The sequence below is a fragment of the Panthera uncia genome, chromosome B1, assembly GCF_023721935.1.
Source record: "Panthera uncia isolate 11264 chromosome B1, Puncia_PCG_1.0, whole genome shotgun sequence".
NCBI lineage: Eukaryota > Metazoa > Chordata > Mammalia > Carnivora > Felidae > Panthera > Panthera uncia.
This window is the reverse complement of record NC_064811.1, coordinates 186,679,802-186,693,577: the sequence shown is the minus strand read 5'-3', so window position 1 is coordinate 186,693,577 and position 13,776 is coordinate 186,679,802. Positions and strand designations below refer to the sequence as shown.

The window sequence follows — 13,776 nt, the reverse complement described above, 5'->3', positions numbered from 1 at the left end:
TTTCTGGAGAGCTGTGTTGGTAGTAACCACTGGAAAAAACCCAAGGTGGTTCTAAACCTTTTGAGACTTACTGAGGCCTATTAATCTTTAAAAGATGGTCACCTAAAAACCCGTTTTCCCCAAAGACTGACACGCATTCATTCAGACTGCGTTAGCTGTGCCCCCACTGTGTGCAGTGGAATCTCCCGCTGGGGATTCCGGCACTGAGGGGGCCAGACAAGTCCCCACCCTGAAGCCACTTGAGAAAGTAAGGCAGGGGCAGGGTGCCTCGAAAAGAATCTCTAGTCCCTGTGCTGCCCATGGGTATCACTGAGAAAATGGCCGATGCTTAGTAAGATGTGCCAAAAAGAGCTTAAGACACGGATTGGAATAAACCAAGTCACAGCCCATCTTGTCCAGGAGAAAAGTGACAGTTTCTGTTGAAATTAGAGCTGCAAGGCGTGGGTTCCCTCCAGCACGAGGCAGCTTCCCAGAGCGTGCTTGGCCGGCTTGCTTTCCCCAACACCCTGGCGAGAAGTAGGAGGGAAAGCGAAGAGGAAAGTTACCCTGTATCACCACCCCAAACTGTGTTTAGACTTCCTTTTCTTAAAGCAGCTGTCCAAACAAATGCCAAAAATTAGCACACATATTTATTAGATCTCACTCTCCCTGAGAACACAAAGTAATTTGAATTAGATTTTTGTTTCTGTCAGGTGCGGACAACTACTGTTTTGCATTAAGTACACGGTGACAAGACTGCTTCTAGATGACATTTCCCCTCATCTGAGTACGTAGGTCGCATGAAGTCTCCAGCCACTTGATGTAATACAGTTCATTGTATAACGCAACATCACGAGCAGCTTCTGCAAATATAGGCAGTTTTCGAAAACAAACCACTGGCTTCAAAATCTTTATTGAGCACTTGAACCTCTATAAATCATGTCAAACAGATGCAGTCCCTACCCTTCGGAAGCTTACGGGCCCATGTAAACAGCTCGGACCCCAAGGCAAACCATGAGCCAAAACCAAAATTAACAACCAGGCAGCCTCTTGGCTTCACCTGCAAGTGGGAGTCCGGGCCTTGGTGGAGGCCGGCGTCCACATGATGAATAAGCCCCATAGTTCCCAAATAAGAAGGTAGGAAGAGTAGTAAGTAGCACGTTTATACCTAAGCCTCATTTCCTACTTCACAGTTTATTTATATAGCTAAGGAATTGTCTTTTTAGTTGATGTGCTTTTAAGCTCTAAGTATAACTGAAACAAAATTGTGATTAATTTTTCCCCGAGATAGTCGGGTAGTATAAAACATACCACACACACACACACACACAGATGTACTTATTGTGGATAGTTTTCAGAATACACAGGACATGCCTGTGTCCCCTCTACATCTGATTTAACCACATGTTCATTGATCTAGATGTTTAAATGCTAAATACCAGGTGAATGAACATTGCAGCCTGGAAATAATTGAAACGTGAGATTCTAGAAGGTTAGTTCAATAATTACGCCCCAGCTATTAAATACAATGTTACGAAACTATTAAAAAGTTACGGACTTCCATTTCCTGGTCTGGCCTGTTAGGAGCTTAGAAGTCACTACTCTGCCCTAACAACAAGGAAAGAAGCTGAACAAACTGAAAAATCAACAGCTCTTCTTAGATCTGTCAGGAAGATGAGGTCACAGGTCAAAACATTGCCCCCCCAAAGTAGAAAGACAGGCAGCACAGACAATGACCATTCACCAGAGCAGAAACTCCAAGGGGGCCAGTACTGGGGTCCGAGAGCCTGAACTGGAATTGGTGAACTGCGGGAGGTTCCCTGTCAACAAGCCTAAGACCTAAAACCTCCAGGGGGCAGCCATGGGAAGCCCCCCACCCCGCACTTCTGTGAATTTTCCGTCTAGGATCTCTACTAGGTCCTCAGGATCAGAAAAGAAAACCTGTGCTTCCAGCAGCGTGAGGGGAAAGCGACCATTCTGAAGTAGGCCAGAGCATTCTGCTAACAAGACCCACCCTCGGAGCAGCTAGAGTCTAACCTACAACGGTTTTTAAGAGAGCCTAACCAACTTGGGGGTAGGAAAATACCCACTCCAGCCACCCTGTCTCACCTAAGGGGGGGGGGGTTGGGGGACTGACAAGCATTTGTGAAGTTCTCATTTGGGGACACAGGCCCACCAAGAGACTGACCGGATTCAGACATGGCAGGCATGTTGGAATTATCAGACCAGGAACTTAAAACAACTGTGATCAAGGCTCTAAGGGCTCTAATGGGAAAAGTAGGCAACATATGAGAACAGATGGTCAATAAAAGCTGAAAGAAAAAGGCAATTCTAAGAAAGAATCTAAATGAAATGCTGGAGATCAAAAACACTATCAAAGAAATGGAGAATACCTGTGATGGGCTTGTTACCAGACTAGATATGGGCTGAGGAAAGACTCTGAGCTTGAGGAGATGTCAGTAGAAACTTTCAAAACTGAAAATCAAAGAGAAAAAAGACTGACGGGGAAAAAAAGGAAGAGGGTATCTGAGACCTGTGGGATAATTACAAAAGGTAAAACTCACACACAATGGAAGTACCAGAAGACAGAGAAAAACAGAAGAAATATTTAAAGCAAGAATGGTTAAGAATTTCTCTAAATTCATATCAAACACAAAACTACAGACCCAGGAAGCTCAGAGAACACCAGGCCAGCTAGATGCAAGAAACTCTGCACCTAGGTATGTAACATTCAAACCTCAGAAAATCACAGATACAGGTAAAAATCTTGAAAGAGGCCAAAGTGAAAGAACACTTAACTTATATAAGAACAAAGATAATAATTATACATACGACTTCTCAGAAGCCATGCAAGCAAGAATAGAGTGGGGTGAAATATTTAAGGTGTTGAGGTGGGGGGTGGGGACACCACCAACTGAGAATTCTATACCCAACAAAATTATCCTTCAGGACTAAAGGAGAAATACTTTCTCAGACAAATGAAAATTGAGAAAATGTGTTGTCAGTAGACCTGCCTAGCAATAAATGTTAAAAGAAGCCCTTCAGGGATTAGGAAAATAGTGTAGGTCAGCAACTCAGATCTGTATAAAGAAAGGAAGAGCATTGAGGAAGGAATTAGTGACTGTAAAGTTAAAACTTTTATTTTTCTTATTCTTAAATGACCTAACAGATAACAGTTTGTTCAGAATAACAATAGCAACAATGTATTTCACATACATATGCTTACGTATAAGTGAAATGACTGACACCAATGATACGAGGGACAAGAGGGAGATATTTGGAATATTTTATTATTATATGGTACTTGCAGTATCCATAAAGTACTGTGGTGTTTTGCATATTACAAAATATTAGACAACCACTTAAAAGTTTAAAAAAGAAGTACAATTGACATGCTAAGAAAGGAGAGAAAATGGAATAAGACAAGTTGCCCAATTAAAACCACAAAAGGCAGAAAAAGAGTAGAAGGCAAAAACAAAGAACAAGGGCAGTGACGAGAAAACAATAATAAATATGGCGGGTATCAATCCAGCCATATCAGTAATTCCTTTAAACATTGATGATCTGAACTTGCCAATTCAAAGAAATTGTCAGAGTTGAACAAAGGACAAGACCCGACTACATGTTGTCTACCAGAAACGAGTTTTATACATAAAACACATAGAGGCTAAAAGTAAAGGCATAGAGAAAAATATGCCATGCTAACACTAATCAAAGCCAAATTAATCTGAGACAGACATCTGAGCATAAAAAGTGTCCAGTATAAAGAAGGTCGTTGTATAATGATAAAACAGCCAGTTTTCCAAGAGGACATAACATATCCTTCACGTGTACACACTTAACCAACCAGCATCACAATATGTGACGCAAAGACTGATGGAGCTGCAAGGAGGAACAAGTGCATCTACTTTTACTGTTGGAGACTTCAATGCCCCCTTTTCAGAAATGGACAGAGCCCAGCAGCAGAAAGCCATCAAGGATGTAATTGAACTCAACCACGCTATTAATGAGCTAGACACAACTGACATCCATAGACTACTTCATCCAACAACAGCAGAATTCACATTCTCCTCAAGCTCACATGGAACATTCATCAAGATAAACCACGTTTTGTGCCATAAAATATAACTTAAAAATATGAAAGAATACAAATCATACAGTGTCTACTCTCAGACCACAATGAAGTAAAACTAGAAATCAATAACGGAAAAATAGCTGGAAAATCCCAAAGTACTTACAGACCTATGGCACATTTTTAAATAACACATGGGTCCGAAAAAGAAATCTCAAGAGAAAACATGTTTTCAACTAAATGAAAGGCCAACTTATCAAAATTTGTGCAATGCAGCAAAGAGGAAAATTTATAGTAGTCAATGTATATACTAGAAAAGAAGAACGATTTAAAATCCATAATCTAAGCTTCTGCCTTAGGAAACTAGAAAAAGAAGAGTAGATTAAATCCAAAGCAATCAGAAGAAAAATAATAAAAATTAGGTAGTTCTCAATTAAATTGAAAACAAGAAATCAATAGCAAGTTTGCAGGATACAAGGTTAATAGAGTCAATTGCTTTTCTGTATGCTAGTGATGAACAAGTGGAATTTGAAATTAAAAACAATACAATTAGCGCCCCCTAAAATGAAATACTTAGTTACATATCTAACAAAATATGTATAAGACCTAAGTGAGGAAAAATACAAAACCTGATGAATGAAATCAAAGAACTAATAAATGGAGAGAGAGTTCATGTTCATGACTAGGAAGACTTAATATTGTCAAAATGGTCTTCCCAAATTGACCTTTAGATTTACTGCAATTCCAATCAAAATCCCAGCAAATTATTTGGTGGATGTAGACAAAATGATTCTGAAGTTTACATGGCGAGAGAAAAGACGCATGATAGCTAACACAATATTGAAGGAGACAGGGTTGTGGGACTGACATTACCCAACTTCAGGACTTCCTGTGAAGCTAAAGTAATCAAGACAGTGTGATACTGATGAAAGAACAGACAGATAACTGGAGCATAATAGCCCAGAAATAGGTCCACATAAATGTGGATACAGGCAACTGACCTTTGACAGAGGAGCAAAATCAACACAACGGGACAAGAGAGTCTTTTCAACAAGTCAAACAACTGGACATCCACATGCAAAAAAAAAAAAAAAAAAAAAAAAATCTAGGCACAGACCGTACACCCTTAGCAAAAGTTAACTAAAAATGAATTGTAGGCCTAAATATAAAACACAAAACGATAAAAGTCCTGCAGTGTAACAACTTAAGAGAAAACCTAGGTGACCTCTGATATGGCAATGACTCCTAAGATACAACACCAAGAGCATGACCCATGAAGGAAAGAATTGGTAAGTTGAACTTCATTAAAATTAAACATTTCTGCCCTGTGTAAGTGTCAAGAGAAAGAAAAGACAAGTCACAGAGCGGGAGAAAATATCTGCAGAAGACACATCTGATAAAGCCCTGTTATCCAAAATATACAAAGAACTCTTAAAACTCAACAGTGAGAAAATGAACAGCCCAATTAAAAAGCAGACAGGGGCACCTCGGTGGCTCAGTCTGTTGAGCATCCAACTGCGGCTCAGGTCATGATCTCATGGTCTGTGAGTTCAAGCCCCACAGAGCCTGGAGCCTGCTTTGGATTGTGAGCCCCTTGTGCTCTCCCTGTCTCTCAAAAATTTATAAACTTTGGGAAAAAAAAAAACTACTTAGAGCAGTGCAACCAAGAAATCTCTCCTGTTAACGTTTGGCAAATACACTTTCAATCTCATTCATCTTTCCAAACCTTTTTTCTTATGTTAGCCATTTTAAAAACAGTTTATTGGAGTCGAATTTACATACGAGATTAGCTTCTTTTACTTAGTGATATACATGTAAGTATATCATGTGTTTCCATGTGTTTCTATGGCTTATAGCTCATTTCTTTTCAGCACTGGATAATATTCCATTGTTTACAAGCACCACGGTTTACCTGCCTGTCACTCACTAGAGGACATTTTGGCTGCACCCAAGTTTTGGCAATTTTTTTTTTTAAGATTTCATTTTTAAGGGGCGCCTGGGTGACTCAGTCGGTTGAGCGTCCGACTTCAGTGCAGGTCATGATCTCATGGTTTGTGAGTTTGAGCCCTGCGTCAGGCTCTGTGCTGACAGCTCGGAGCCTGGAGCCTGCTTCAGATTCTGTGTCTCCCTCTCTACCCCTCCTGCACCTGCACTCTCTCAAAAGTAAATAAACATCTTTGAGAGAGATTTCATTTCTAAGTAATCTTAACATGGGGCTTGAACTTACAACCCTGACATCAAGTATGCACGCTCTACAGACTGAGCCAGCTGGCATCCTCCCCCCGCAAGTTTTGGCGATTATAAAGGAAGATGCCATAAACATCTGTGTCCATAACTTTTCAACTCCTTTGGGTAAATACCAACAAGTATGACTCCTAGATCATATGGCAAGAGCATGTTTGTTTAGTTTGGTAAGAAAACGTCAACCTGCATCTTAAACTTATACCACAGTATATGTCAATGGTATCTCGATAAAGTTGGGAGAGGGGGAAGAATTGAAAACAATGCCAAAGTGTCTCCAAAGAGGCTGTACTATTTTGCATTCCCACCAGCAGTAAACACGAGCTCCTGTTGTACCACATATTTGCCAGGATTTGGTGTGGCCAATGAACTGTCAGTGTTTTGGATTTGGGCCATTCTAATAGGCGTGTGGCCGTATCTGGTTGTTGTTTCAATTTGCATTTCCCTAATGACATGCGACGCAGGGCATCTTTTCATATACTTATTTACCATCTGTGTATCTTTTTTGGTGAGGTGTTGGTTCAGGTCTTTTGTCTACTTTTCTTTAATCTTTTTTTTTTTTTTTACATTATTTAACATTTATTTACATGTAACATTTAATGTTTGTTTATTTTTGAAGGAGTGAGCGCCACCAGGGGAGGGGGAGGGGGAGAGGGAGACAGAGGATCCGCCGCAGGCTCCAGGCTCTGAGCTGTCAGCACAGAGCCAGAACCGGGGCTCGAACTCATAAACCGTGAGATCATGACGCCGGAGTGGAAGTCCCAGGCTCGAGCCACCCAGGCACCCCGTCTTCATTTCTTTTCTGAGGGTTCTTAGGCTTTCCAGATGCAATAAAACGATCACATATTACCCGCGTAGTAAGATCTTTCAAATGCGCTGCAGTAAACTCGTCCCCAGCGGCGGCCGCGCCACACCTGCAGGGGGAGCCGCGCGGGACTGTCGCTGCGGAGGCTGCCCTCCCGGCTCAGCGCCCAAGCCCTCAAGCCTTACACCCTGTCTCCGGGACTTTCTAATTAGCGTCCTGTGGGGGTTTGTTTTTATTTCCTTTGCCAGGCCGAACAGTCCAAAGAAGAGCAGAAGCAGGACTTGAACGCGGAGAAATTGATGCGGCAAGTGTCCAAGGACGTGTGCCGGCTGCGCGAACAGAGCCGGAAGGTGCCGCGCCAGGTGCAGTCCTTCAGGTAAGCGGCCCGGGCCCGCGGTGCTCCCGGACTGTCCTCCGCGTGGTCTCGGTTCGGCGGGAGCTCACTCAGCAGTGACAGCGGGGGGACCGTATGTGCTTCCATTTGCTCCTTCGTGAGGTTACACCCCCCCCCCCACGACAGCGGTCCTGACCCGATTAAAGCCTGGCTCCCAAGAACCCAGGGTGTCCCCGGTGCTTAGAAGCAGTTGGCACATGAGAAATCTTGACGCAAAATACGAAGGGGTATATATCTTTGGGTCTTGTGTTGTTCACTCATTCAACAGAACGCCCCCCCCCCAACCCGTGGACGTGGATGCCCCTCACCCTGGCCCCCCAGGCTGTGCTGGGCTTGCAGGGGGTTGGGAGGGATACCCGTGGGGAGCCTGGGGCACAGGCCTGGGTGGGAGAGCCGGATACTCTGCCCCAAGCATGGGGGGGAGGAGGAGTGGAGGGGGGACAGTCCTGGTTTCACCTGCAATCAGGGGCCCGGTGTTCCCCGGCCGTCTGATTTGTCAAGGGAAGTTGGAAACAGGAGTCCTACGTGAAATATCTCAAATGTTAACATTGGCAACTGACTCTGGTATGTAAACCCCTCCTGAGCCAAAGAAATCCATTAGCAGGGAGTGTTCAGTTTGTGGTTCCACCTTAAGACTTTCAGTGATGTCATGATCAGGCTTACTTGCCTTTTTTTTATTTTTGCTTTGTATTTTTATTTTTTAAGAGTTTTTTGGGTTTTTTGTTTTTTTTTTTTTTTTTTATGTTTGAGATAAAGAGCAAGTGTGGGAGGGCAGAGAGAGAAGGAGAGAGAGAATCCCAAACAGAGCCGGGATCAAGAGGAGAAACCACAAGAGCCAGATGCGTGGGGAGGCGCCTGGGTGGCTCAGTAGCTTGAGCGGCCAGCTTCTGCTCAGGTCATGATCTGGCGGTCCGTGGGTTCGAGCCCCGCATCAGGCTCTGTGCTGACAGCTCAGAGTCTGGAAGCTGCTTCGGATTCTGTGTCTCCCTCTCTCTCTGCCCCTCCCCTGCTCGTGTTCTGTGTCTCTTTCTCAAAAATAAGTAAACATTTTAAAAATTAAAAAAAAAAAAAAAAAAGAGCCAATGAATGCTTAGCCGACTGAGCCACCCAGGCGCTCCAAGGGTTGTGTTTTTGTTTTTTTTTTTAAGTAATCTCTACACCCAGCGTGAGGCTCGAACACACAACCCCAAGATTAAGAGTCACTCACTCTACCAACTGAGTCAGCCAGAGGCCCATCAGTTGCCTTTTTTTAAGTTTTGCTTTTATCTCTTCTGGAATCGAACAAATCTAAAGGATGCAATACCACAAAAATAACTCATTCCAGTTTCCACAATTCTGTCATTCCCCCTTTCTTCTCTTCCCTTTCCTTAGTCTTTTGAGCTTTTCCACCTCAGTGCCTACTTCTTTGACCCCACACTTTCTCCACCATGTAGACAGACCCGTAGTTTCCCAAAGGAAGGCTGGTGCTGTATTCTTTTTTTCCTTTTTTTTTTCTTCTTTTTTTGCTTTGTTTTTCTTCATGGCTGCCATCGTGCCCCACATAATGTAACACATCCTCAGTAAATATGCATTGATGGGGTACTCTGTACGACATGAACATTACGTACCAAAGTGGATAGATTGCTCCTATCTTTCGTAACTATACAATCCCAAAACCTTATTTATTTATTTTTTTTTTTTTCCAGTATTCTCCTAACCTCTGAAAACCATCCTACCCTGTTTTCTCAGCTTCTCCTTTTCGGGCTGTTTCTCCTGAGCGCTGTTTCAGGGCGCAGGACAGACCTGCCTTTACCACAGTCACGCTCTTTCTTTCCCTTTCATTTGGAGTCACGACATCACTCCACCCTTTCCTTAGCACGGTACTGATTTTAAAGGACTTTCCCGATATCACGTACTTCTCTACGAGGCCCTGAGAAGTTCCCTGGGACTTTGGACTTCCTGCATCCTTGACTGCCTAGTTCAGAAGCACTCCTAACTGACCCGCTGATGGTTTAAAAACTGTCTCACACTGGAAATCCAGGAGGGAACGTACTGCCTTTGTCTGTGGGTGATTTACCGTAAGCCAGAACTGCCCTTCTCCCGCATTACATCCTGTCGTAACAGGCAAAGACGATCTTGACCTTACGGGGTTCTGCCTAAGGAACAGATCCCCTGTCCAGGCTGGCAGAGAGCTCTTGGGACTATTTTCCATGGCCACAGAGTGTTTTCAGCTTCCTCCTGAAGTCCATTTATTTCTCACCCCTACTCTAGGGAGAAGATTGCCTACTTCACCAGAGCGAAGATAAGCATCCCGTCCCTGCCAGCCGATGATGTGTGATCACATCCCTGAAGACATTACGTTGTCTCCTGTTCATTCTTAGGGAGGGTACAAGACTGAACGTTTGTTTTGCTTCGGGGGGTTCTTTTTGTAACGTAACTATCAACTCTTAAAGAGCTTTTATTTCACAGCAGATTTTCAACATGTTAATTTGTAAAGTATCTTGAATGTAATTCTTATATGTTTAAAAAAGAAAAGAAATCCGGTAACCAAAACGGGCTGATCTGGTACACGAACGTCCAGTACCTGCGAATTGCCACCGGGCTGCAGTTTATAAAAGTGGAACGGAGGCCGTGCCCCGTGCATATCCCAGTGGCCCAGCTGTTGAGAAATGGCTCGGTTTAGCAGAAGGTCCTTTTTGCTTTTCCTTGGTTGTCCCGTGAGCAGACCGAGGATGGCAGCCGGCCGGGCGGTATTTTGGTACCAAGGGGCAGCTCTTTGAGTTTGAAGTCAAACCTGAGTACGGTTCCGGCTCCACCTGAAACAGGTGTCTGCGCTCACGTCCGCCACCTGTGTCAGAGCCCCTCGTTTCCTTAAAACAACTTCCTTTTTGTCCTTTTCTTGGAGTCTAAAGAAAACAAACCGCTGGAGCAGTGCTCCTGGCCGCGGGGAAGGCCTTTTGATGGGTCACCTCCTGAGCGGGGAGAGGAAGGGGGAGAGCCGGGGACCCTACACACACAAGTCACCTCCTCGGCGAGCACCTGCCACCTCGGACGCAGCCCGGGCCCGGGTACGTGCTCCGAGGGCCGTGCCCGGCCTGCGCCCTTGACGCCGCGTCCTGGGGGTGAGGCTGGTGCCCCGCACGGCGCCGTGGTGGCCGGCGCTCTAAGCCCAGAGCGCGCGGGCGATGCGGAGGGAAGCGCGTCAGCACGCATCTGGTGAACCTGGGAGTCCCGATTGGATCAAAGTTGCCAAAAAAAAAAATTTTTTTTTTAAACTTTATTAAACAGATTTCTAACATTTACTAGAAACTATTTGGCAGCTCTCGCGTTTAGGGGATCCTATCTGTAATTTGTGGTGAGGAGGCCAAGAGAAGAGTGTGCCTGGGGACATTATTAACTTGAAATATCAGCCAAGGCGGTTGGTTAAGAAAACAATTCTAGATGATCTCGTGTCGAGAGGGGAAAAAGGCTCTAGGTCGTCCGTGTAGAATGTGAGCCCACCCGCCCCAGGCCCTGCTTGCGAGAAACGTATCTGCTCTGCCAGCATAAAGGCTTTTGAAGTAAAGAGTATTTGTGCAATTTAACTCATACTTATCATTCAGTCAGTTCTACTGGAAGAGGCAGTTTTTGGTCAGCCATCTTACATAGCAAACTAAATCTTGGTGGTTTTGCTTTGTTTTGTTTTTTGAGAAGTACAAAAATCCTCTTAACGGAATGGATCCCTTAAAAAAATAATAAGTTCTATTTCTAAGATAGCATCCTCAGCAAGAATTCTTAAGTTTCTTGAAAGTAATTCTACATATTCTGGAAAGTTCGTTTTATCAGAATCAAAATTCGAAATAAGCAATTTCTGAGCCGAGAACTTTAATTGTCTCTTCCTAAGTTATCCCACCACTTACATCTAAAATGTCTCCGAAGCCATAACTGGATGTGACACCACTCTGGACAAAAACCAGCCTCGCGACTGCGCACCGTCCTTCGAGGCCGCGCGGCCCATTCTTTCAGATGACTAAGGAAAACCAGAGCGGGAATGCCATTCCTCCTTGTCAAGGTCAAATGTGAAAGACAGAAGTTTATTTAATATAGAGCTAAATGAAGGTCAGCCGTTTTCAGCTTCGTAGTGTGACCGTGAAAATGTTTATAGAATTATGTGTAGTTGTACCGTACGATTTTATTTTCTTCATTTATTTATTTACGGTCTTATTTATGTTCTGTTTAATATATAGTTCGGTTCTGGCCATTTTAAATGTTTGACCCAGAAGAGGCTATATTGGACTATTTACACCTTTATAAATCTTCCTCAGATTAGCAAATCACTCTTTGTCATACAAAAAGCTTCAGACCAGTATACAAGAATTAAATCTGTCTCAGGCTGGTAGTTAACAGTTGTGACCAAGATGCTTTAGGTTTTATTTCACAAAATGTGCTCCTTTCTAACATGAGAAACGAACTTATTTTAGTATAATCCTTTTCCACACTTTAAAAATCAGCAATAGTGTTATGTATTTATAGGCAGCTTTTCACAATTCTGTCATATTTGTACTAACCCAAATGATTCACAGTGACAAAACATTTTAATAACTTGATCACAAAACCGTATGAACAATATGAATTTTAATATTATAAATACTATTTTTTAAAGGTAGAATTTATTCTGCACAGGGTAAAAAGAATGTAATATTTAGGTCTCAAGTTTGAATTATCAGTATGTTATTATAATTTTGTATATCAGAATCTAAGTTGCAGGTACAAAAAAAAAAAATATTGGTAGCCAAATGAACAAAGTTTAGCTGAATCTCTGTGGCATGCAAATCAAATTTAAAATCTTTTTTTTTTTCACTATTACTTTATCTATATTGTATTAAATATCAAAAGCTCAGGACTGAACTAAATATTTAATCAGGTTAAATTCTGAATATGTTTCTGTTTTAATTTGTCTCGTTTGTAAAAGTATGCAAATACATCACATAGATTAACTTTGGTTTCTGCACTTTCCCTGTGTTTGTGGGTGGACAAAAGTTCGGTGGTTTTTTTTGTTTTTTTTTTTTTAAACAAAGATGCATATTGCCTCATACTTTATTTCAGTGTCGTTTATTGCTTAATTTCCCTAATTGCTGCAAACAAGAGTTTACTTGAGCCACGCACCGAGCAAGTATAAAATCTCTCACGAGGAAATTCCCAACCCCGCAGTTTGCTATGGATAGTTCTTGGTTGGAAGATATGTATTGCTGAGAGGAATAAAAATGGCATATTTTCATAGTGGGAGTAAAAGAAGGGGCTTCCAAGGTGAGCTCTGGGGTCCCCGCCCATCCCAGCCTGTGCTCTGGTCGGCTGGCCGGGCCGTGGTCCCGGGAGCTTCTCGGTCAGTGCACCCCGCCCTCACCCTGAGTGCCCCCTGTGGCCACTCACCGAGCCAGGGGTTGGCCGGGGCGCCAGTTGTCTGCAGAGCACAGGACACAGAAGCCAAAGCACACCTGTGGGGTAGGTTTTCCGTGACTCTTCCCATGCACCAGACCGCCCCCCTCTGCTTCTGCCCCGGTGAGGAAGCATGAATGAACCCGGCTGGCTCTTGGAAAAGGCTCCGTAGAGGCGCTGAGGTCTCCGAATAAAAAGGAGACGGCGCGTCCCACATCTCTTACTTCCCAAGCTTTCAAAGAACCAGCAAGTTTTTAGGATACTCTAATGACATTTGCAATCGGTCTGCAGCAAGACTTTAGTTTCAGTATAATAGGCGATCTTACACACTTAAAAGCAGTAGGTGATCAGCAGTAACCTTTCCAGCTGCCAGAGTGACCCATCTCTACGAATGACACCTTCAACGATACGGAGGCACTGATATAAGGCTTTATTTACCGGTTCTGTGCAATCACTGAATCTATTTTAAAATTGAGAAAACTCATCCGCAGTACTGAGTGTGATTACTATCGAGTCTTGAGTGGTTTTGGTCTCAGAGTAGAAGAAGACAGTGGTTTACTCTCCTAGAAGGAAATTGCAATGTAAGAAGCCAGTAGCCACAGTGAAAAAAAAAAAAAAAAAAAAAAGTGCATTTTAGAAAATTAAACAGCTCAGTGAACCGGCAGCTGTGCAACAGGAGATCCTACCAAACCCAGACAGGAGTGAGCTTCACTTGAAGAGTAGACGCCACTGATCCTTCCTGGCTTAGACTTTCAGATGGGCTTTTTTCATCTCCAGGTGCTGACGGTGACACTGTGTTTCTACCACCGCGTAGGGGCCCGGAGCCGGAACTGCCTGGGTAACGCAGGCCACGCAGTTCAGCAGGCAGCCTCCCAGGAGGAGGGAAAACCC

At 43.5% G+C, this 13,776-nt stretch overlaps 2 protein-coding genes across 4 annotated transcripts in view; one reads left to right on the top strand and one right to left on the bottom strand.

Moving 5' to 3' along the window:
* WWC2 (WW and C2 domain containing 2) overlaps window positions 1-9,969 on the top strand; it is a 206,244-nt gene extending 196,275 nt beyond the window's left edge. For all 3 annotated transcript variants that reach the window (XM_049631788.1, XM_049631786.1, XM_049631787.1), the window contains 2 exons: window positions 7,346-7,473; window positions 9,742-9,969. In XM_049631788.1, coding sequence (XP_049487745.1) covers window positions 7,346-7,473; window positions 9,742-9,808 — 195 coding nt within the window. In that variant the 3' untranslated portion in view covers window positions 9,809-9,969. The remainder of the gene's footprint in view (window positions 1-7,345; window positions 7,474-9,741) is intronic.
* Window positions 9,970-10,762: 793 nt separating this feature from the next.
* LOC125922515 (putative claudin-24) overlaps window positions 10,763-13,776 on the bottom strand; it is a 3,167-nt gene continuing 153 nt past the window's right edge. The window contains 1 exon segment of the mRNA XM_049630095.1: window positions 10,763-10,907. Within this exon segment, the coding sequence (XP_049486052.1) occupies window positions 10,763-10,907 (145 nt within the window).